Here is a 26,432-nt window from a genome sequence, read left to right on the forward strand (position 1 = left end):
AGCGAAATATTCCATTCATGTAGTCTGAAAAACCATAAAGGCTGACAAATGGTTGGATAATCTAAAATGGGTAGGTAGGCTATATACAATTCTAGTAAATCTGTGATACCGAAGCTTCGTCAACCGATCGAAAAGGTTAGTTTGTGTTCGTGTTCAGTGAAAAAAAAAAGCGATATGATTTGAAACCCTTTCTCATTCTCGTTGACAAACCCATTCCGTCTATTTTTTGGGGTGTGTATCGCTGCGGTTCCACTCTCTTTCTCGTATAGGCCTCAAAACGGATCCCCGAACTCACTCTCCTGTCTAGGTTGAGAAAAGACACCTTCAAACCCGGGGTCGACGCAGCGGCACAGCCCGATGTGTTCTGACGGCCCGGTCTTTTGCTCGAAGCGAGATGACACCTTAAACCACAACTCGTTTGAGGTCAGAGTAATACATATTCGTTAGCCTCACATCGAGACTGTATGGACGTTGACTCCGATTCAACAACTTTGCCCCGAAAATAATATAGACATGAACGTTACTGTCTACAGTGTTAGGTGAGAGTTGGTTATGGTAACCTTAGCCAACTATGAATTGACCAACGTTACTAGTATATGACTAACTAAAGCCCCCTGTTAAAATGTAGCTAGCTTCAGTGGAATGGAGTGGATATTTTGCTAGCCATTTCTGGTGGCTAACTACTAGCTAGATAGGAAACTGCTAACTTGGTGGCAACACCTGAGCGTTTGAGCTACCTAGCTACAGTAACATTAGCTCATAGGTTCCATTATAACAACAGCATTTTGACAAACCTGGCTAGCCATTTACCTGTAACGTTAGCTATATGGAGTCACACCGGCTCCGTGAGTGAATAAATCCCAAATCGCGTGAATGTCCTCCGTTGATAGATTAGATTGATAACCGTTTTAATCTCCATACGAAGTTTTGGTGCTGGGTCCTCTGTGTTAGCAATTTCGCTAGATAGCTACATTGTCCTTCTCCATTACGGCACAGTGTACGCCTAAAAGATAAGTATCTGAAGTTGTTTGTTTTCACTGGTCGAGGCCTTCGGTGCATGTGCTGAGAAAACGGCTAGGCGTTTTTTAATCCAAGACACGAACGATATCGGCAGGTAGATTGTACGGAGGTGCCCGAAGCCGATACATATTTTCAGCACCAACCGAGCGCAGAGGTCCACTGTCCATGAACCTCTCTCCCGAGAAGATATTGCAATCCCGCCCCCTTTCTTGCTATTGGAAAGTGTGTCTGTCAACCAAGAAGTGGAAACTAATTTCTAATTTTCTATTGTACATTATAAACTGGGTGGTACGAGCACTGAATGCTGATTGGCTGAAACCCGTGGTATATTTAACCAATAACGCACGAGGGGGTGTGCTATATGGCCAATATACCACAGCTAAGGGCTGTTCTTATGGACACTATATGGCCATATACTACAACCCCGAGGTGCCTTATTGCTATTATAAACTGGTTACCAATGTAATTAGAGCAGTAAAAATAAATGTTTTCTCATATGAGTCTGCTATACTAAGGCTGTCAGCCAGGGCTGTATCCAGCCACTCGTGGCATATTGGCCAAATACCACACCACCTAAAAGTATTGCTTAATTAGACAATTTCGATGATCCTTAAATGAAATCTCCACACCTGGGACACCGGGTCATACAAAACCAACTTGCCCACTCATCAGTAGAGATAAAGACCAATACATCATGTCATGTGTTGGTCAATCGATGTCCATACAAGATACTCTCCCAAAATAAATAATTGTATTGACTCCCAACACACAAATACAATTAGGCCTGGCTATTCCTACTGCATGATTGACAGGTAGGCCTTGACTGAAAGGGGGGTGCTGAAAAACCCTCTGACACACTGACATACTAAATACTGTGTGTATTTGTGTGTGTTTACTGTCTCAGCGTGTGTGTGGGCACGTAAAAACACACACGCCAGGGGATTAAACCGACAGCAGGAGTTTTGGATAAGCCCACCCAAGCCCTCTCCACGCACACATATCCCCACAAAGCTCTCTCACACACACACACAAAGCTGACCAACATCTGCTGTAGCACCACCAGACATAATGATACAAATCTGAATCGCACTAATGAAATCACACACAATGGCATAACAGTGTTTCCCCTAGGATTTTGTAAGGTTTGCATGGGGGTGTGTGGCCAATAGCGATTTTAGAGTCCCTCCTTTTTGCCTCAGAGACAAAATGTTGCTGTTTTAAAGTAACTACCCAGTGTTTACAGATTTCTATGAAATATGACCTATCATTACTTACAATATGAGTGAAATAGTTTTCCTTCCAAAAAATTGTAATGAAGACTGTTAAAAAGCAGCTGTTCTGTGTTGGAATGGTGTGGGCGTATCCCGGCCATTCAAAATATTCCCGCTTGTAGACTGGCTAGCTCATCCTGCTGAGGAGAATTTACCAGGCCCCCAGTGTCCGGTCTGGAGTGTGAAGTCACGAGCTCCGCTAGTCAGTTACTGTGTACAACCTAGCGGTGCCAAAAGCCCTGGTCTACCCTAGAAAGCCAATGTAAATTATAATCTGTATTATGGCCCAACATTTTTTGGGGGGATGGCCGTTTTGGGCTCTAAAATGTGTTTATTATGATAAAGTTCACCACAGTGAATTATTTTAAAGTTCGCAATTTTTTGTTGTTGAGATAATCAATTAGATAGTGATCCATTCTGACTACTAAATTTGTCATCACACAGGACCATGTGCGACCAATCACGATGGGTAGGCTATGAGGAGACTGGCACCCTCATGTGCGCTCCTTGCACGTGGTATCCGGTATTGACGCCGATGTCATCTAGCAGCATTGGGTTGATTCGCTCAGGCAGGATGAAAACGACTACATCAACCATGATCCTTTGCTAGTTACGGACACTTACGGATCCTTAGCGATTTTTGGGGGTGGAATTTAGCACCATTCAGCAATATGGCGAGTTTAAACTTAAAATACTTCCGGCTTCATGCGCCATCTGGAGTTTTCGATAGAAAATGTGGATTATGTCAGCACTATCACGATCTACTGGTTTTAATGTCTATGAGTATTACATCATACTCTATGAAGAAATAGCAAGCATTTTTATGTTTGAGGTGGGGTTTTTGAAGTGATTTTTTTGTTAAATTTATGCTTTGGCCACAAATACAGGTATAGGACAAGTCAACAACATTGTTTGGGTATGAGTTAACCAAATACAAACTTTTAAAAGTGCGATTTTTCCCTTGGCAGTTACTTTCAAACCTAATTTCCTGCAATTCTATACTTTTTTTGGTTGTCATGGGGCTGAGAGAAAAAAATTCCGTTTTAAAGCCAATTTCCTGCAATTCTACACATTTTGCAATGGCTTATGTTGTGTTCTTATGCTAGCTGAGTGACTCAAAACAATGTGGACCAATGCCATGACATTTTTTTAAACTTTAGATTCTCCCTGACTGTGTAGTTTTTATTCTGGTGGTTGTTAGTTCTCAAAGATGATCTAATAAAAACCTATTTACAGCTCCATTATCTTTTCTACATAATTTAGATCTGGTATTAGTCATTTAAGTTGATACGGAAAACTTTACTATCCCAAAAATGATAGATATAAAGAAAATACTGCTAAATGAATATAGGGGAAACACTGACATAGGTGGCTGACATGAGGGTGACAAGTGATTTCTAATGGTGTGTATGTGTGTGGTACAACGAGAGGGAGCGAGTGTGTGTGTGAGAGAGAGGGAGTGTGTGTGTGTGTGTGTGTGTGTGTGTGTGTGTGAGAAAGAGAGCGAGTGTACTGTAAAACCTTTGGTAGTTGGCACAGAGAGTAAAGACAACAGAGGGGATGGACATGGCAAAGCAATGCTTCCACATGCTGCCGAAGGAAAGATAAACCTCAGTGTGTTAATACACTGATGAATACACTCGCTCACAGACACACAGGGCAGGTGTAAGGTGTAGACCTTACAGTGAAATACTTACTTATGAGCCCCTAACCAAAAATACAGATAAGAATAAGACAACTTTTCTGATTATTCACTACAAACAGTGGCTAACTTAACAACCATCCGGGGCATGTTATTACGGCTCATGCTGGGAGTGTGTTAGCCCAATAATGGCCTAAAGGAACCCTAACGTTACTTCTTATAGTCCAATGACCTCGTTCTGTTTTGTGGTGAATTGGCTCTAGAAGCCAAAAAAAGCCACATGCATTAAGGTTCTATTAACGTAAAGCACCCTACTTTCATATCACAACAAAATAATTTCACAAATGCAAAATATACACTTACTGTACACTTTTTTGAAACCGGGTTTTAACACAGTTGCAGCCGACAGTATTTTTCAGTGACATGTTTGTGGCCTGTCTTCTGTTTACACAGGTGTTTGGAGACGCAGATAGGTAATTAGTACAGGTCCGTCTCTGTCCGTTTTCAGTAAACAAGCGCCGTAATATGGAGCGATTTCAGTGCCAACAAAAATTGTATTTGTGTTAGAATATTTAATTATATTGAAACTGAATAGACACACATTCAATTACAATATTTTATTAAATTGAAATGTAACTTTAAAACAGAATGCAATATTCATTCAATTCAGTTCAAAATCATGAAATACAAGTTCAATTTAGGAATTTAATGATTCAATTTAGGGTTGCAAAATTCTGGGAACTTTCAATAAATTCCCAGATTTTTCTGAAATCACGGTTGGATGTTTCCTGGAGTCAGAAGGGAATGAGCAAGATATCCCGAATCATCCAAACATGATTTATGGAAAACCAGGGAATTTATTGAAAGTTCCTGGAATTTTGCAACCCTAATTCAATTTGTGCATTACAAATGCAAAAATATTGAATAATATTCAATATCCTAACACAAATTCAAAATGAAAAAGATCAAATACAATTTCTGTTGGCACTGAAATCGCTTCATACTGGAACATGGAAATATGGGAACCCTAAATGTCGTATAAAGGTGTATAGTAATTTAACCTTTAGTTTTTTGAGAATTAGATCTTGCTGGTATGAAATATATTTTCCTTAGGTTTCCAAAACCAAGCGATGCGTTTTAACGTTCAGAACGAGCATCGGGGCTCTTAACAAAAATACCCCAGCCAGAAGATAGTCACACTTTATTTGGATAGTCCGGATTTTTATACGGTCAATAAACTATTGGATGATAAGCAACTGCTTGCTAAGGTTAGGGTTAGGTTTAGAAGGGTTAGGGTTAAGTTCAGGGTTAGAATACGTTTTAAGGTTAGGGTTAGGAGATCTGTGGATCTACAGATGGACTATCCATATAAAATGTTACCGATGATACTATTTATTGCCAATAGGCGCTAAAGGTAGTTAGCGTCTATGAAAGGGTTAGGAGTGTGTGAGAGTGCACAACAGTGGAGCTGCAATTTCTGTTTTTTTTAAAGTGGACAGCAATTTCTGGCACATGAGATCTCATGTCGAAATATGCCATCTTTCGGTATCGGTAGTACCGGGCGCTGACCCGGTTCGAACAGTTCCTGGCTTGAGTTCCGCGAGGGCTCGTGGGGATGCTGTTTGCTGTCTTCCAGTTGCTCGCGCCGTGGCGGGGAGCTGACAGGTCGGCGAGGAGGATACAAAGACTGTATGGGGAGGCTCCCACCAATCACCAACCCACTTTGACTTTTAACGGTGCTCGCGATTCGGCTCGCCCACAAGATTTGACGGCGAGACCGGCCATTTACACTATACTAGCGGCACTCGCCTAGCCATGCTAGCCTCGCCCTCCTGTGGGTGCTAACAAGCCAGCTAGGTCGTGCTACGTATCAACAGCCAATGCCAGCCAATCCAATAAGGGTTGGAAGCTATAGTGAGCTTCGATTGGTCACTCGTGTCGCAATATCGTGGAGGATTCGAATCAAGTTCAGCTTTCCTGAACTTTAGTCCGGCCCTGATCAGCTCCCTTGCCCATGCTCGCATCACTCAACGGCCCATTCCACTTCTCTCACTTTCCTTCTATTGAAAGTGAATTGCTTCCTATTGTAAAATGGCCAGTTAGTGTATTACTCTGGGACTAGGCCTGCTTGAATACATTAGGCTATTGAATTAGTATTTCAAATAAAAGAGTGTGTTTTCAAGTACAGCATGTCACAAGAACACAGTGGATATACACTGAGAGTACGAAACATGAAGAACACCTTCCTAATATGGCCCTCAGAACAGCCTCAATTCGTCGGGGGCATAGACTCTACAAGGTGTCTAAAGCGTTCCACAGGGATGCTGGCCCATGTTGACTCCAATGCTCCCCACAGTTGTGTCAAGTTGGCAGGAAGTCCTTTGGGTGGTGGACCATTCGTGATGCACACAGGAAACTGTTGAATGTGGAAAAACTCAGCAGTGTTGCAATTCTTGACACAAACCGGTGCGCCTGGCACCTGCTACCAATACTCCGTTCAAAAGGCACTTCAATCTTTTGTCATGCCCATTCACCCTGTGACTGGCACCCATGTCTCAATTGTCTCCCGGCTTAAAAATCATTATTTAACTTGTCTCCTCCCCTTCATCTACACTGATCGAAGTGGATTTAACAAGTGACATCAATAAGGGATCAAAGCTTTCACCTGGTCAGTGTATTTCATGGGAAAAAAGCAGGTGTTCATAATGTGTTGTATATTCAGTGTAGGTTGCATCCCAAAAGGCACCCTATTCCCTATATAGTGCACTACTTTTGACCAGAGTCCTATGGGAATATCAAATCAAATTGTATTTGTCACATGCACGGAATACAACAGGTGTAGGTAGACCCTACAGTGAAGTGCTTACTTAAAAGCCCTTAGCCAACAAGGCAGTTTTAAGGGAAGAAAAGTGTTAAGAAAGTTAAAAATAAAGAAATAGGGCCATTTGAGACGCACACAAAGTGTGGCTTTTGATGGTTTAGCCGATATCTCGTTTACAAGAGGGATTTACATACATTTAGAACTTAGACAATATAGTGGCTGGGGGCCATGCCGGGGCCACGTCCGGCCAGGGAAGGGACATTGCTTTAGGCCTACCTGTATAGAAGTCACTGTAGTCAGAACAGGCTACATCCCAAATGGTACCCTATTCCCTATACAGTGCACTACTTTTGCCATTTTACTACGTAAAGCGCTTTGAGCATCTGGAAGAGTGCTATACTTTGCTATACAACCTGTCAATTATTCTCTCCGAAATAACTTTACAGTGCAGTTTATGAGAATAAACATACCAATAAGCATCCTAAATTCATCCTAAATTATTTGATGTTTTGATTTTTAATTGATCATGTCTTGATTAAAGTCATATGTGTATGTGCTGTATATACTGTATGTGTGTGTGTGTACGTCATAGGAGGCTGGTGGGTGGAGCTATAGGAGGAACGGGCTCATTGTAGACTGTAATAGTGCGGATTTGTGAAGGTCAGGACTGTGTATGTGTTCTTGCATACCTGTGTGTGTGTGTTATACTGACCCGGTCCTCTCTCTCTCTCTGTAGGTGTAGTATCCAATGAGGGTCAGTTCTCTCCCCAGCCTCGGGGCAGCAGCCTGGCCTCATGTGTTGCTACCCCCAGGACCTAGTGCCCATGCTCAGAGTCATGGGAGGGCCCAACGCTGACTGTTGGACGATAACAGGAGCTAAACAATAACTGCCACAACGACAACAGAGAGAGCTATAGAACCACGCAACAGGGACAGCTACACATTACTACTGTATATAATCATACAACAGGAACAACTCTCCAAGCAGGAACAGCTACACAACAGAAATAAACAACTACACTATACAATCACAATACAATCATACATTAGAATAGTAAGTACTTTTTAAAAACAGTTTTTGTACGTATTCAGCTGACAATTGCATATTTATGTTCACTAAAACGTAAAACGTCAGCTAAACTGCGACTTCACATCAAGAGCAAATCTTACTTGCTGGTTTTACTGGACACAAACTATTGAGCGGGAAACCGACCCACAATCTCATTAATGTAGCCGATTCTTGTCTGCTGTCACGGTGTTCTCCAAATTCACCACCAGGTGGAGTTATTGGGTTATTCTATGAAAATGGTGGCTTTTTGAACAGCCAACTTTCACAAATTGTATAAAAAAAAATATATATATATATATCAAAACTTTGTCAGATAATAGTTAACCCCTTAACATTATGAATCAACATAAATGACAGCTTAACATATTTTTTTATATTTTTACTACATTACATTAAATAAATGCTGCCTTTTTGTCACTGGTGTTACCCATATTTTAGATGACAATTCAGGCTTTCTAGAATGCAATTTCAGTCTTTAATTTGCATACATAATCAAAGACAGAAAAGGTTCAAGATAATAATGTACTTTAAACATGCATGTGTAAAGTTCTATTGTCTGACATTTTTCCATTTATATTGATTTATTATTGTTTTATAGTAACATTAGAAATAATTGAGTTTGAGTCATCAAAATGTAAGGATATGATCCTTAAATTCAAGGATCATATCCTTAAAATGTTTACTAATGAATGTAGCAACAGTTAGGTAGATACAAAACCCATATTCAATTAAATTGTGCAACTATGGTGCCAGAACACCAATATACCATACAGTAATACCAGTGATGCAACGTAACACCAGTGACACAATGTAACACCAGTGACACAATGTGAAACCAATGACAAACACAAGATTATTTCAAACAAATTTGATCAATTTATTTATTTCATTTTTTAAATTACAAATCATTTCAGATTTCATAAAAAGGGTTGATTTAATCTGAACAATAAAATTGGGGTTATTGGTCAAAGATTAAGACCAAAAGATGAAGCCTAGACTAAAATGTGTCTTTCATATCACAACATTGTCATGCAAGCATCTAAAACATGTCCACTAGAACATTAGAAACACTAACTAAAACTGTTGTCCTAACCACACTGATACGAACATTTTGTACGCAGTAAAACATGTTAATGCAATTTATCCTGCATTGTTCTTCACTTTTACATGTTATTGTGTCGCGTCCATCTCTTATCATCTCTGAGCCAATCGCCATTGCTTCCTAGCTGCAGACGGCTTCTTCACTAGTAGCCAGTTCACATCTGCCACCTTCACACATTCAAGTGCTCCTCCAAGTACTTCCAGATACTGTGACACATTTGAACTGATATTTTGTTCACTGGCAGCGGCACTGGGATCAGACAAACAATCTGGTCATCCCCAGTTGATATCATCTCTTTGGGCTTGGCCTGTAGAACTTGTTGACACCATTCCTGCACATGCACTTTACTTTGACATGATGTTCTTCAACCTCCAGTATAATGCCAGGGAATGGCATTTGAAACAGTGGCCAGGGAAACAACAGCATGGTTTTATGTTATACCTTGTCCATAGACTGCATACATGGTAAGGAAACCAACATGTCATTTTGTAATTTGGGTGAACTATCCCTTTAAGTAACTCTGTAGATACAGAGTACATATGTCTTCCTACAGACACAGTGTCTTAATTCTGACCTTGCAGTACTGGGTTCAGTGTCTGGAGTGGATGGGGGTGGGGGGTAAACACTGTCATTCCTGCTCTCAATCTCTCTCTGTGTTTTGCCTGTCTGACCCGCCATTTCCTTCACACCTGTCTTTTATTCCCTTTCTGTGAGATCCTTCACTCTCTTTATTTTTTGACTCTCTAAATCCTTTAAGTAAGTCTGGTGTTTTTGTTTAAGGTAGGCTGCTCTGCGGTGTGGGTCAGCATCCCCGCGCTGTCTGCATAGAGTCTAACGCTTTTCAGCAGCACCTCATTTCGCCATATCTATCAGAAGGAAAGCCATATTATGTGATTACAATATTGAAACAGTAATCAAATGCTAATAAGTCTTTTTTGATATAATTGTTGAGGGTTTTATAAAACATTGCCGGGAGAAAAAGTTTGTGGTTTTATTGATTGTCACTGGCTTTATCGACATGTCACTGGTGCTGCCAGCAAAAACAGTAACACCAGTGGTACCTGGTGATATCTGAGTATCTGAGACACTCCGGTATCTCAACATTTTGCAGGCTTTGCCACGAGCCTACAGGTCATTGCAAAATCTCATATGCTGTTCTAGATTTGTGAATAAGAGATGGATAAATTGAGCTAGTAGATTGAGTGTCCGTTTGTATTCTATTTGGTGATTTCACCGTGTTTGTGTTAGTCGGGGTACCAGCCTTTTTAGCTATTCGTTACAGGCTGGTAAAAAATCTAAAAAGGTAATCCGGGATTTTGAAAATGAAACAACACACTTCTTAAAGATCCTATTTTCATTGGAAACATCAAATATGTCTTTTTTTGCACAAACAGACTCGGGTCATGAAAGTAGATGGTCAGAGTTGTAGCCATTAAACGTGCCATTGAGCTGAAGAACCTGACGAACCTTAGAGAAAAAGATTTGATGAGCAAACTCGACGGTTTTCTAAAGAAAGATCACCCATCTCAAGAAGAAGAGTCTGTGTTTAAATCTTTACCACTAGAGTTAGAACAGTTTTACAAGGATCTGGGTGCCTTTCGCAGATCAAGAGCAAAATGGATTGAAGAGGGTCGAAAGAAACAGCAGTTATTTCTTTGCACTTGAAAAGAGAAAAAAATCAAATCTATAACGGCACGCAAATGAATGATGTATTGTTAAATATTTAGGAATACTTCTATCAAAACAAACACTTAGTCAGACAACATATGAATTCCTCTCCTAAAATGAAGAATAATAATATAGTTCATGGTTGGCTACAAAGGGATCTATCTAATCCCTCTACCTGTAAAGAGATCAACAAGACATTTCTTGACTTCATCTGGAAAAATAAGTCTCACAAACTTAAAAAGTCAGTCCTCTCAAATAAAAGATCTGAAGGAGGTGTGGAAGTGCTGGATTTTGTTGACATAAATAACATTTTCAAGATCAATTTGTTGAAAAGATGTTTGGTCAATACAGAATCAATTTGGTATTTCATTCCAAACAATGTGTTCAATAAGTTGGAATGTCTTCATTTTTATACTGAAATGTAATGATATTCCTGAAAGATGACCTGCTAAATTGGCTAGGTCTCACCAACAAGCTTTAATGTCCTGGAAAATATGTTTCCTGCACAACGTTTCCCCACATAACGCTCTTTTGTGGAATAATTCAGACATACAGTACATTCGGAAAGTATTCAGACCCCTTGACTTTTTCCACATTTTGTTATGTTAGTCTTATTCTAACATGTATTACAAAAACAATTGTCCTCATAAATCTACACACAATACCCCATAATGACAAAGCAAAAACAGATTTTTATAAATTTTTGTAATTTTACAAAAAAAAAATAACTGAAAAATAACATTTACATAAGTATTTGGACCCTTTATTAAGTACTTTGTCTAAGCACCTTTGACAGTGATTACAGCCTTGAGTCTTCTTGGGTATGAGGCTACAACCTTGGCACACCTGTATTTGGGGAGTTTCTCCCATTCTTCTCTGCAGATCCTCTCGAGATATGTCAGGTTGGACAGGGAGCGTCGCTGCACAGCTATTTTCCGGTCTCTCCAGAGATGTTTGATCGGGTTCAAGTCCAGACCCTGGCTGGGCCACTCAAGGACATTCAGAGACTTGTCCCCAAGCCACTCCTGCGTTGTCTTGGCTGTGTGCTTAGGGTTATTGTCCTGTCACCCCAGTCAGAGGTTCTGAGTGCTCTGGAGCAGGTTTTCATCAAGGATCTCTCTGTACTTTGCACCATTAATCTTTCCCTTGATCCGGACTAGTCTCCCAGTCCCTGCCGCTGCAAAACATGCCCACAGCATGATGCTGCCACCACCATGCTTTAAAGTAGGGATGGTGCCAAGTTTCTTCCAGACATGACGCTTGGTATTCAGGCCAAAGAGTTCAATCTTGGTTCTCATGGTCTGAGAGTCCTTTAGGTGCCTTTTGGGAAACTCCAAACGGGCTGTCATGTTCCTTTTACTGAGGATTGGCCTCTGTCAGGCCACTCTACCATAAAGGCCTAATTGGTGGAGTGCTAAAGAGATGGTTGTCCTTCTGGAAGGTTCTCCCATCTCCACAGAGGAACTCTGGAGCTCTGTCAGAGTGACCATCGGGTTCTTGGTCATCTCCCTGACCAAGTGCCTTCTCCCCCGATTGCTCAGTTTGGCTGGGCGGCCAGCTCCAGGAAGAGTCTTGGTGGTTTCAAACTTCTTCCATTTAAGAATAATGGAGGCCACTGTGTTCTTGGGGACCTTCAATGCTGCAGACAATTGCTGGTACCCTTCTCCAGATCTGTGCCTCGATACAATCCTGACTCGGAGCTCTACGAACCATTCCTTCGACCTTTTGGCTTGGTTTTTGCTCTGACATGCACCGTCAACTGTGGAACCTTACATAGACAAGTGTGTGCCTTTCCAATTCATGTCCAATCAATTGAATTTAACACAGGTGGACTCCAATCAAGTTGTAGAAACATCTCAAGGGTGATCAATGGAAACAGGATGCATATGAGCTTAATTTCGAGTCTCGTAGCAAAGGGTCTGAATACTTATGTAAATAAGGTATTTCTGTTTGACTTTATGGGGTATTATAGGGTATTTTGTGTAGATTGTTGAGGAAAAAATATAATTTAATCAATTTTAGAATAAAGCTGTAACATAGCAAAATGTGGAAAAGGTCAAGGTGTCTGAATACTTCCGGAATGTACTGTAACTGTAAGGAATAAATCATTGTTCTACCCTAGCTGGCATGAGAGGAATATTGACTTTGTTCTTGATGTTTTCGACAACAGGGGTAATATTCTTTCATATTAACAACTTATAACATTGAATGAGTTTCCAACGCCTTTCAGAGAGTTTATGTCTGTGATCAAAGCAGTTCCGACACGAATGAAAACTCATCTTTGGTGATGATTACAGAGCTGATCCAGAACTCAGTATAGAAGGCGCGGGCTTAACTTGAGAAATCTTGTTGTAACAACAAATGCATAAGACAAATGTTCCGTTCACGGAACCAACTTTCGCCTCGAGTAAAACGTTTCTGAAACATGCTTATTCCTGACATTGTCTGGGGAAAAAAAGCTTGGTTGATGCCTTACGAATATTGTATACCAAACTTATTTAAGGGAGCACACTTTAAGATTCTACATAAGATATATCCATGTATTTATAGTTTGTCCAAATTTGTTTATATGAATGATATCTGCCTTTTCTGCGAAAAAAAGAAAGTGACTCACTTGTTCTATAAATGTAGACCTGTGATAGAGTTTTGGGAAAAGGTTGCAGAATACTTATTTACGTTTTTGAACACTACTCATGTTTCTGACATGAAGGATATAGTATGTTACTATTGCAATGATAACAAGACCATTGAAATTGTGATTTAAAAACAAAAATATTGTTGCCAAATACTTTATACACAAACAAAAATGGCAGAATTCGATACCAAAATGCCAAATATTGTGGGTTGAATTGAATAATCTTGTTAAGACATTATCCATAGTAAATAACAAAAAGAATGACATCTTCCTGAATCATTATAATGAGATTTTCTTCTGAATGAATACAATCTTCACTTACATTTTTTTATATTTAATATTTTCTTGTTTATACTTGTTTTGTTTTGTGAGACATGTCAGATGTAGGGATGTACGTTGTTGACAATTTTGTATAATGAATAATAATTAAATATATATATATATATATATATATATAAGAAAATAAATTAAACTCCTTGACACTCCTGTCATTTGCCAAAGAGAAAAGAAATATTAAAATATTAACATTCTAATAGCAGAAGACAGCAACCAGGCGGTGTTTGTGTGTGTGAATCATCACAGACTAGAGTGCTATGCTTCAGAATCAAATCATGAGATACTGGCATCACCCAGGGCAGTGGGATTAGAATTCCATTTCACACTGAATTGTCAGATGATTTTGATATGCTCATTACAAATGGCTCTGGACGGTCAGAGAATGTGCCATTGTCACTGAGGTTCTGGTGGAAGTTTATGGTGCTTTTTTTATGCTCTGTAGTAGCTGAATGTTTTTATGTTCCAAGACAAACAAAAGCACATTTGTTTCCTGGATAACAAAAGTGTACTGTGTCCACCAACACCCCAACACGTCAAAATACAATAAAACAAAGCATGTTTTATCTAAAGCAGTTAGCAAATTCTGCAACTTGCATTCATGTCAAAATAACATGCATTTTAATAGAAACATATTTATTTCTATAAGCTTTTATTCGACAATAGGTGAATGTCTGCAGTAAACTCATTGGAGTTTTCACTGTTTTAATGTCTATGGGTTTTCAGCGTTGCATCCAACGTTTAGCCTACAGTGAAAGCGTTTTAGTGCCATAAAATAATATTAGAAAAAACGTATGATTGCAGTGACACTTTCGCCTCCGTTCACAAGGAAAAAGTTCATCGCATGTTCATACACATCCTTGCATCTAATCTGTTTACAAGCGCAGTGTTACAGGCAAGGAAGTTTTGCGGGCACTTTTTGTGTTTTGGAAGTTCCAGTCACTCCCTAAATCGCCTGTCAACAATGGGATGCTGTGGCAGTTCAGAGGTAATCAATCGGGTTTAGGGATATTTAAGACAAAACGTTTGTTTAGATTTTCCAAACTAGTTGCTAACATTATCTGTTTGGGATTACATACCCATTTAGCTACAAAAACGAACAAATTGTCATCGACTGTCTGCAGATCTTTCGCAGCGTTGTCTGTACTGTATGTAGTTAACTATAGTTGTTTACACTTAAACAACGGACTACTTCCGTGCCTAAAAAAAAAAACGCTTTCATGTTAATTTAGGTGAAAGTAAGTTATTTAGTCAAATACTATACAGTATTTATATGTGTTAGCACTGGATGAGGGGGGAAAAAAGCACGCCAGGTTAAACCAGTGTTGTGCATGCACCAGGCGTTCACAGATGACGAATTTGATTGTTTCCTATTTTTATTTGTTAGCAAAAGCAGCGCGAGTGGAAACCATTGGAGGATCGAAGCTGCACGGATATTCCATGGCTCATCATATTCGCATTGTTCTGTATCGGAATGGTGAGTTTGCTGTGGTTTCTTTGTAGATGACCATGGGCGCGTTCGAGCTGATCACTTTCGTCAAGACTTTGACAAATTCTGGTCACCGCCTTTCAAAGTGTGTAGCGTTATTATAGACATTGTTCGATTTGGGACTACATGTAGACTGCATGACTTTTACAACAACCATGTGATCAAAGGTCATGATCTTTCGACTACAGTCGCTCCTCACCACAGATTATCCGTTATATTGACCAGATAATCTGGAAAGCAGTAAAGAGGAGGCAAAATCAGGTGGGACCATTCTAGCCAATGAGAGGGCAGATACGCGTGTGACCAGGCACAACGGTTTTCATTAGTTACCGCAGCCACAAAGTGTATCGTAAAAATTAATAAAAACAAACATTTGCATTTTGGTCCAAATTTAATGTTTAGGGTTAGGCATAATGTTCGCAGTGTGGTTAGGTTTCAAATCACAGTTGGAGTAGTTAAATTGTAGAAATAGGCAGGGTTTATGACTTTGTGGCTGTGTTAACTAGTGACGACCAGGCATAACTGATAGTTTGCTCTCAAAATTGCTGGGATTTAACGTGTCCTATTTATATCAGTATCAGCGGCAGGTTTGCCTAGTGGTTATAACGTTGGGCCCGTAACCGAAAGGTTGCAAGATCAAATCCCGGAGCTGACAAGGTAAAAAAGCTGTCGTTCTGCCCCTGAAAAAGGCAGTTAACCCATTGTTCTTTGGCTGTCATTGTAAAAAGGAGTTTGTTCTTAACTGACTTGCCAAGTTATAAAGGTTAAACAACCTAATCATGACAACATTTCTATTAGAGCAAATAAGCAATACATTTTTTAAATGAAATTTGACACTCATTAACCTCGACAAAAACACCACCTGCTGGAGACGACGGACTTTGGGCCCAGTTATCCCTCTCGCTTCGCCTCTTTCCTCTCTGTCCTCACCAATTGCAACTTGAAGTCAGAACCAAAGCATTGTGGGAGACAACCTTCTGTTTTGTTGTAAGCAAAAGGCACTACGTGCTATTAAATTGTTGATGTTGCCACTTATCATTGGTTATTACCAATACACGTGGACTATTTTGTTTGGATGACTATTTAGAGCTTAAATAGATCTTTGTCCTTACATCCTTACAATCTAATTGCATAGGCCTACACGTGATCCACATTTCTAATATAAATAAATTAAATATCCTACTTGCTGACAATACAGCTAATGGGTTTATTTCAATATTACTGTAATGTTGTGTCCCATGTCATAGCCTACAACTTGTCTTGTCTGTAACATTGTTGTCACCAAACAAATTCAAACTTGTTGGGTGTATATTTAGTGTGAATACAATTGAATACGTATTGTAGGCTACACATTGTTGTCACGACTTCTGCCGGAAGTCGGTCCCTCTCCTTGTTCGGGCGGCGGTCACCGGCCTTCTAGTCATCGCCCATCCACTTTTCATTTTCCATTTGTTTTGTCTTTGTCTTACACACCTGGTTTCAATTCCCCAATGACTTGTTCATTATTTAACCCTCTGTTCCCCCATGTTTGTTTGTGAGTGATTGTTTGTATGTAATACGGTCCGTTATTGTGGGCTCGTTTATTTGTGTTTATTTATTTACTCGTCGATTTCAGTCTACAGACGGCTGCTTTCGCCTTGCCACTCAAACGCGCCCCATGCTGAGTGTGCAACACTTTACTCTGGCTTACGTTGAGCACATGCAGATCCTATTGATCTCTTTCTTTTTCAGTAAGTGGACATTATATTGTAATAACTGTAATGACATATCATAATATGAAGCACACTGGTCAATCCAACCACATGAAGCATAGTGGTACATTGTCTGGCGCCTATTCTGTTCGATTGCATGTATGGAGTAAAATTACACTGTTTATGTTTCGCGAAGGTTATTCGATGGGTCGTTTAGTACATGGCGTTATATACTGATTATTGTAATTACCAGCGTAGTTCAGCTCTACCCTGATATTGTTTTGTGCATTGTCATCGTGATGATGGTGGTGGTGATGATGATCATGTTGTTATTAATGGAAGCTGCTTCCCCGGTAGGCCTGTATCGCTGGTTTCTCCATCTCCACGGGAGCTGCATCCAGGCTCATCTCTGGCTACGACAGCTACGGTAACACCTGCGGTCAGAAGAACGGGAAGATCGAGGGGGTCGAACTCAGTGGCCGGGATCAGACCGACAACAAGTAAGTCGCGTTGGAAATGTGGATCATCTCGAGATGGATGCTTACCAGTTATTAGCCTATCATGGAATAGCAAAGTAATAACAATGTTTTGGTTGAGCTTTCCACTCCCATGACAATGTAGGCTCAGCAGGTTTTGACTCCTCTCTCCTAGCCTGGTTAAACCAGACAGAACACGACCTTCACCATTGTTCAGTGTGATTTAACCAGGCTAGCTCCTCTCCCCGTTCCTCCCCACAATCGACAAGCCTTTGTTGTGGTAGTTTAACATTACTGGTGCACAAACATGGATCTTGTAATTTGGTAATCCAGTTTGCCACTTATACTCTCTTGCTCATCTGATGCAAGGCCTGTTAAAGCCTCGATGCTCACTTGTTCTGTTGATGGCTTAACTAGTGAGATCATTGGGTTACAGAGGATTATAAACTGGGAGCCCTGAATGCTGATTGGCTGACAGCCGTGGTATATCAGACCGTATACCACGGGTATGACAAAACAGTTATGTTTACTGCTCTAATTACATTGGTAACCCGTTTATAATATCAATAAGACACCTCAGGGGTTTGTGGTATATGGCCAATATACCACAGCTAAGGGCTGTATCCAGACACTCCTTGTTGTGCCATGCGATAGAACAGCCCTTAGCCGTGGTATATTGGCCATATACCACAAACCCCTGAGGTGTCTTATTGCTATTATAAACGGGTTACCCCCCCCCCCCCGCCTTATTGCTTAATTAGCTTGCCAGCACAGGGCATTACTGTAAGACACTTTACTCTAAATCTTACTATACTCACTTCTTGTTACCTGTGGTCAGAAAAAACTGATATGGGTCTGAAATGGCACCCTATTCTCTATATAATGCACTATTTTTGACCAGAGCTGGGGTCAATAATAGTCCACTAGGGAATAGGGTGCCATTTCACATGTAACCTGAGTGCAACAATGTTTTGCATTAATTCATGTCCATGTTCTTTTTTGGGGGGAAGATATTCTAATAAATGATTCATACATCCAGTCCAGTAAGTTTCCATTCTCGCAGTCTCTAGGAACAGTTCCAATGAGACAATGGGCTTTGTTTCTTAAGCTGGGCTGGTTGCCCATTGACGTTTTGACTGAGGGGGCAGCAGGGGCGTTTTGGCTACAGAGATTTGACTGTTTGCTAAGCTCCATCCCACATCACATTTTACACAACCTACCTAGTCAAAAAGTCCACTATGAAAATATACTTAGGACAGTATGCAGTTTATTGTAATGCAAGATGGAACCGTACATTTTGCAACATTCAAGGATGTCACTCAAATGTGCAGATGTTTAGTTCCGTCTTACTTGACTTGGGCCATTGGCAAATACATTCCATCTCCCTCGTTTCAGGACGTTTTTATACTTCCCTGCATCCTTATTGAGGTCCTGTTCTTTGACCTTTCCCAGGTATGTCTTCTTCCTGGACCCCTGCAACATTGACATCCTGAACAGGAAGATCAAGTCCATGGCCCTCTGTGTGTCCAGGTGTCCAGACAGAGAGCTCAAGACGTACACTGACGTCAAAAGGTTTGCACTGCAAAATGGTGAGAGTTCTTCCTGCTCTAATCCGTACTGTATGCATTTATTCCATTGGTAATTGGTGAAAATCAATTGCACAAAGTTTACTTCCTATTTCTCCATTTTTACATAGGATCGGAGCTCTGCTCATACGACATTCCAGTCTCCAGGTATCCAAGCCACGGAGAGAGATCCAAAAAGTGCCCCAAACTCCCCGTGCCACCAAGGTACAGTCCTTTTACCAGTGTCAAGTCAACAGCGAGTAAATATAATGACACTCCCGAGACTTATGTTGACGACACCATTTTCCCCATCCTCTCCCCTTGTGCAGTAAGTCTCTCCCGGTGTTCCACCGCTGCACCCCCGTGGACGTCTCCTGCTATGCCCAGTTCGCTGAGGCCTTCGTCACCTTCGTCAGTGACAACAGCATGCTGCACAGGGTCATCGCCGGGGTGATGGCCAGCAAGGAGATTATCATGGGCCTCTGTGTGCTGGCTCTAGGTACTGTGCATTCTAAAGTGGCGTTTTATGTTCTACCTGTCCGTATAGTCTCCTAAAGCATAATAGTGCATATCCTAAATAACTTATCTCGCTCTCTGTATACTGCTTGATTTGATTGTGCCTCAGAGGCCTCTGCTCTCCCCCTAGAAAGTTGCCCTTCCTGAGACGGGGTCAGGAAATGATAACAGGAAATGTCTCCTGGAGATCTGACGGCATCCAGGGCTCCATGCCGACTTTAAAAAAAAAGTAGAAACGTTTAGGAGCACACAAAGATATTCGGAGCACAGTGGAGAATATTTCAGATAATAAAGCCGTTTTCTTTGCAGTAATAGTGGAAGCATGACAGTCGTGAATCTGCGCTCAGTGTATGCCCAATGGCACTCGGGCTGCAGTACAGTGAAGTCGCCTAGTCATTGCAACAATTATCATCTGGGTGATTTTCATTCTAGGCGCACTGGTGCTCCTAAATAAAAATGCCAGGTCGCACAGCAAAATATTTAAGCACATAATGCAAGTAAAAAAGGTCACACTGTAGAGAGCTGGCATCCAAAATAAGTAGTCCCCCCTCCCCCTTAAATTTACACGAAACATCAGCCTTGTGTTTCAATAAATATAGCAGCAAGAATCGTAGCATTATACAATAATAAGGCATTTTTTTGTCATGACAATAGCATCGTTTCGTCTCTTTTATTTCTATCCCCTCTGTCTCTAGTCCTCTCCATAATCCTGATGGTGGTGATTCGCTACATCTCTGTCGTGCTGGTCTGGATGCTCACAGCCCTCGTGGTTCTGGGCTCTTTAGGTAAGCTTCCCTCTTACCGACGTCTCACTGATGTCATGAAAGAGACGTCTTTACTAGTGATGGGAGTCTTTTCGGTGAGCCGGATCTTTTGGCTCCGCTCACCTAAAACGATCCGTCCAGATAATGTTTTTATATCTGATCTCCAGATAATGTTTTTGTATCTGATCTCCAGATAATGTTTTTAGAACTGATCTCCAGATAATGTTTTTAGAACACATCTCCAGATAATGTTTTTAGAACACATCTCCAGATAATGTTTTTAGAACACATCTCCAGATAATGTGTTTATATCGGATCTCCGGATAATGTTTTTATATCTGATCTCCAGATAATGTTTTTATATCTGATCTCCAGATAATGTTTTTATATCTGATCTCCAGATAATGTTTTTATATTTGATCTCCAAAACATGTTTTTATAAATGTTTTTATAACTGATCTCCAGATAATGTTTTTATATCTGATCTCCAGATAATGTTTTTAGAACTGATCTCCAGATAATGGTTTTAGAACTGATCTCCAGATAATGGTTTTACATCTGATCTCCAGATAATGTTTTTAGAACTGATCTCCAGATAATGTTTTTATAAATGTTTTTAGAACTGATCTCCAGATAATGTTTTTATATCTGATCTCCAGATAATGTTTTTAGAACAGATCTCCAGATAATGTTTTTATATCTGATCTCCAGATAATGTTTTTACAACTGATCTCCAAATAATGTTTTTATATCTAATCTCCAGATAATGTTTTTACAACTGATCTCCAAATAATGTTTTTATATCTGATCTCCAGATAATGTTTTTAGAACTGATCTTTAGATAATGTTTTTATATCTGATCTCCAGATAATGTTTTTATATCTAATCTCCAGATAATTGTTGTTGGGAGCTCAAAAAGCAGTAGTAGCAGTATGTAAATCAGGAAGCCAAATGAACAGCTCTCACAGGTGCATTTCAATTTCTGCTGTTTGAAAAGAGCCGGCCGTTCTCGAACAACCCATCACTAGTCTTTACCTGGTTCTTCTCTGATATCCATCCAGAAACCAGTGTATAACCAGAAAACTACATTTGACCCAGTATTAGCCTGAACCCAATGGTAGCCTAATGGTTTCATCCTTGTGCGTTTCAGGCGGGACCGGGGTTCTGTGGTGGCTCTACGTGGACCACAGGATGAATCTGACTGACCAGACTGGTACCACCCCAACACCCCAACAGCAGTTGGCCACAGGCAACGTCCAGGCTCTGCTGGTCTACGCTGTCATTGCCACCGTCTTCACGGTACGTGTGTGTGCATGCGTGCTTGTGTTGCCATGTGTTGTGATTTCTCTGTTTTATATGGGTACCGTGTGTTTATACTGTACTGTGTTTTCAAGTATTTGCTCTTCAAGACCAGATTTGTTTAAGCAACAAGAAAAAGACAGAAATGGCCGGGCCCATATTTACATTTTAGACTTTTAGCTTATGCTCTTACAGATTTTTCACCTCAGGGATATTGAACCAGGGATATTGAACCAGCGACCTTTCGGTTACTGGCCCAACACTCATGATTAGGGTTCCGGTGGGAAGTTAAGCACTGGAATTTTGCTTAAATTCATCAAAAAAGTTAGCTTATAACAGTGAAACTTTTTTGTGGGATACACATAAGGCAATTCTAGGTCTTGTGGCATATTTTGGTTAAACTATCCCCAGTTCAATAGAATTGCAACCCTCTGCATGCACAGTGCACACATTCCATCACATGTGCAGTGCACTCTGCCATCACATGTACAGCTGATTCTGAAGATCTTGCTCACTAATGAGATGCTATTGAGCCGACACTACTACACTATCTGAGCCAAGGACTACATGCTTTCTGGTAAGTTTTGATTACAATACTAGGCGGGGTGAATGTATTTTATTCGAGATACATGATTTTCTTTTAACAAGTAAATAGTAGCCTACAGCAAAGTGTGTTTAAATAATTTCTAACTTGTTAACAATTTCTGCTAGTTAGTGTTTGCTAACATGTGGGTTTTAGGTTGCTTGAGCCTGTTAACATTTCTAGGGCAGGCGTTCCACTAGCGGAACCCCTCGACAACATTCCGCTGAAAAGGCAGCGTGCGAAATACCAAAATATTTTTGGAAAATATGTAACTTTCACACAATAACAAGTCCAATACAGCAAATGAAAGATAAACATCTTACCTCTTAAAGATAGGGGGCAGAATTTTCACTTTTGGATAAATAGCTGCCCAATGTCAACTTCCTGCTGCTCATGCCAAGAATATAAGATATGCATATTATTCATAGAGTTGGATAGAAAACACTCTGAAGTTTCTAAAACTGTTTGAATCATGTCTGTGAGTATAACAGAACATATGTAGCAGGCAAAACCCAGAGGACTAACTGTTCAGAATCTTTTTCTTTTTTTCCCCATCTCTGTTCCCTATATTGTCTTTGCCATTGGATATTTAATAGGAACCTATGTTCAGTTCCTACCGCTTCCACACGATGTCAACAGTCTTTGGAATATGGTTGAGGTTATTGCTTTGTCTTATGAGGAAGTAGGCCAACTCGGAACAGGGGACACTTTTGTGAGTTGCGCAAGATGTTTTTTCTTTTCGTTCATGTAATGAATACAGATTGCCCGTCTACAATTTGATCGATTATTAACGTTTAAAAATACCTAACGTTGTATTACAAAAGTAGTTTGAAATATTTTGGCAAGTTTATAGGCAAGTTTTGAAATATTTTGTAGTGACGTTGTGTTTTTCTAAGCTGTTTTTTTCTGGATCAAACGCGCTTCATAAATGGACATTTTAAATATATATGGACGGAATTAATCATACAAAAGGACCAATTGTGATGTTTATGGGACATATTGGAGTGCCAACAAAAGAAGCTTGTCAAAGGTAATGCATATTTTATATTTTATTTCAGCGTTTTGTGTAGCGCCTGCTACGCTAGCTCCTTTGTTTACTGCTGGTGCAGATGTCTGCAGGCTATCAGATAATAGCTTCTTATGCTTTCGCCGAAAAGCATTTAAAAAATCTGACATGTTGGCTGGATTCACAACGAGTGTAGCTTTAATTGAGTATCTTACATGTGTGATTTAATGATTTAAAGTTTGAATTTTATAGCATTTCATTCGAATCTGGCGCTCTGCATTTCCCCTGGCAATTGGCCAGTTGAGACGCTAGCGTCTCCCCTACCCATAAGAGTTTATTCTACCCATCGTGTCCGATTTAAAAAATACTTTACAGCGAAAGCACAACATATGATTATGTTAGATCATAGCCAAGTCAAAAAAATACACAGCCATTTTTCCAGCCAAAAATAGGAGTCACAAAAAGCAGAAATAGAGATAAAATTAATCACTAACCTTTGATGATCTTCATCAGATGACACTCATAGGACATCGCATGTATGTTTTGTTCAATAATGTGCATATTTATATCCAAAAATCTCAGTTTACATTGGCGCATTACGTGCAGTAATGTTTTGATTCCAAAACATCCGGTGATTTTGCAGAAATACTCATAATAAACATTGATAAAAGATACAACTGTTATTCACATAATTAAAGATAGACTTCTCCTTAATGCAACCGGTGTGTCAGATTTTTAAAAAACTTTACGGAAAAAGCATAATCTGAGAACGGCGCTCAGAACCCAATCCAGCCAGAGAAATATCCGCCATTTTGGAGTCAACAGAAGTTAGAAATAACACCATAAATATTCACTTACCTTTGATGATCTTCATCAGAAGGCACTCCCAGGAATCCCAGTTTGACAACAAATGACTGATTTGTTCCATAAAGTCCATCATTTAGCCACTTGTTAGCGTGTTCAGCCCAGTAATCCATCTTAATGAGGCGCAGGCACTTCACCCAGACAAAAACTCTAAAAGTTCCATTTACAGTCCTTTAGAAACATGTCAAACGATGTATGGAATCAATCTTTAGGATTTTTAACATAAAACATCAATAATGTTCCAACCGGAGAATTCCTATGTCTGAAGAAAAGCACTGGAACGAGAGGTAACTCTGTCGTGAGCGAGCGTCATGAGACCAAGGCACTATGCCAGACCACTCAAACAGGTCTCATGAGCCCCTCCTTTATAGTAGAATCCTCATTCAAGTTTCTAAAGACGGTTGACATCTAGTGGAAGCCGTAGGAAGTGCAACTTGACTCCATAGACACTGTGTATTTGGTAGGCCAAGCTTTGAAAAACTACAAACCTCAGATGTCCCACTTCCTGGTTGGATTTTTCTCAGGTTTTCGCCTGCCATATGAGTTCTGTTATACTCACATACATTATTCAAACAGTTGTAAAAACTTCCGAGTGTTTCCTATCCAATACTAATAATAATATGCATATATTAGCATCTGGGACAGAGTAGGAGGCAGTTCACTCTGGGCACGCTATTCATCCAAAAGTGAAAATGCTGCCCCCTATCCCAAAAGAGTTTTAACCGAGGAGTGTTAATTCACCTGTTCCATACATGTTTCATTTTAAAACAATTATCTTACAAAGGAGTTGTTTAATCTAACTGCTTAACTATTTATCTGTACATGGAATTGTATTTGTTGTTCTTTTAGTCATTTTTCTCTCATCTTTACAGGAAAATGCCACAGACACTATCTGATGTGTGGAGACATTTCACAGCAGCTAATGTAGAAGGGAAAGCTGTGTATATTTGCAAATACTGTGCCCAATCATATGTGAAGAATGCAACAAAGATGTAGAATCATCTGGCCAAGTGCATAATGTTCCCACAGCACTCATAACAAGCAACCTCTGACAGAAGTCCCTCTACTTCTATTCGAGGTGAAAATTAGGAATCAGACACCTTATTGATAGCAACAGCTCATGATCCTCCTGGAATCAGAAGTGTTTTTGACTCAATGGTGGAACATAGTCAGAGAAATACTGATGAATTTCTTGCTCGAGCTGTGTATGCAACTGGTTCACCTCTGATGCTCATAAGCAATGTGTATTGGAAGAGATTTCTGAATGTTCTTTGCCCAGCATACACCCCTCCTACCAGACATGCTTTATCTACTCATTTCCTGGATGCAGAGTTCAACAGAGTTCAAGTGAAGGTAAAGCAAATCATAGAGAAAGCAGACTGTATTGCAATCATCTCTGATGGGTGGTTGAATGTTTGTGGGCAAGGAATAATTAACTACATCATCTCCACCCCTCAACCAGTATTCTACAAGAGCACAGACACAAGGGACAACAGACACACCAGTCTCTACATTGCAGATGAGCTGAAGGCAGTCATCAATGACCTTGGACCACCGAAGTTATTTGCACTGGTGACAGACAATGCTGTCGAACATGAAGGCTGCTTGGTCTAAAGTGGAGCCCTACCCTCACATCACACCCATTGGCTGTGCTGCTCATGCATTGAATCTGCTCCTCAAGGACATCATGGCACTGAAAGCAATGGATACACTCTACAAGAGAGCCAAGGAAATGGTTAGGTATGTGAAGGGTCATCAAGTTATAGCAGTAATCTACCTCACCAAGCAAAGTGAGAAGAATAAGAGCACCACATTGAAGCTGCCCAGTAACACCCGTTGGGGTGGTGTTGTCATCATGTTTGACAGTCTCCTGGAGGGGAACGAGTCTCTCCAAGAAATGGCCATATCACAGTCTGCCGATATGGACAGCACCATCAAGAGGATCCTCCTGAGACGTGGTCAGGAAATGATAACAGGAAATGTCTCCTGGAGATCTGACGGCATCCAGGGCTCCATGCCGACTTTAAAAAAAAGAAAGTTGAAACGTTTAGGTTTCCTCCAGACGTGACACTTGGTATTCAGGCCAAAGAGTTCAATCTTGGTTTCATCAAACCAGAGAATCTTGTTTCTCATGGTCAGATGAGTCTTTATGTGCTTGTTGGCAAACTTCAAACAAGCTGTTATGTGCCTTACACTGAGGAGTGGCTTCCGTCTGGCCACTCTACCATAAAGGCCTGATTGGTGGAGTGCTGCAGAGATGGTTGTCCTTCTGGAAGGTTCTCCCTTCTCCACAGAGGAACTCTGGAGCTCTGTCAGAGTGACCATCGGGTTCTTGGTGACCTCCTTGACCAAGGCTCTTCGCCCGATTGCTCAGTTTGGCCGGGTGGCCAGCTGTAGGAAGAGTCTTGGTGGTTCCAAACCTTTTCAATTTAAGAATGATGGAAGCCACTGTGTTCTTGGGGACCTTCAATGCTTCAGAAATGTTTTGGTACCCTTCCACAGTTCTGTGCCTCAACACAACCCTGTCTCGGAGTTCCACAGACAATTTTCTCGACCTCATGGCTTGGTTTTTGCACTGTCAAGTGTGGGACCTTATACAGACAGGTGTGTGCCTTTCC

The 26,432-nt window shown here is 40.5% G+C and overlaps 1 protein-coding gene across 1 annotated transcript in view; it reads left to right on the top strand.

The window, feature by feature from the left end:
* The first annotated feature begins 14,156 nt into the window (after positions 1-14,156).
* LOC109894154 (choline transporter-like protein 1) overlaps positions 14,157-26,432 on the top strand; it is a 38,497-nt gene continuing 26,221 nt past the window's right edge. Inside the window, exons 1-8 of the mRNA XM_020487397.2 lie at positions 14,157-14,549; positions 14,949-15,038; positions 17,099-17,241; positions 18,670-18,806; positions 18,914-19,007; positions 19,112-19,281; positions 19,994-20,083; positions 21,213-21,361. Of these exons, the coding sequence (XP_020342986.1) occupies positions 14,406-14,549; positions 14,949-15,038; positions 17,099-17,241; positions 18,670-18,806; positions 18,914-19,007; positions 19,112-19,281; positions 19,994-20,083; positions 21,213-21,361 (1,017 nt within the window). The 5' untranslated portion in view covers positions 14,157-14,405. The remainder of the gene's footprint in view (positions 14,550-14,948; positions 15,039-17,098; positions 17,242-18,669; positions 18,807-18,913; positions 19,008-19,111; positions 19,282-19,993; positions 20,084-21,212; positions 21,362-26,432) is intronic.

This window comes from Oncorhynchus kisutch, linkage group LG7, assembly GCF_002021735.2.
Source record: "Oncorhynchus kisutch isolate 150728-3 linkage group LG7, Okis_V2, whole genome shotgun sequence".
NCBI lineage: Eukaryota > Metazoa > Chordata > Actinopteri > Salmoniformes > Salmonidae > Oncorhynchus > Oncorhynchus kisutch.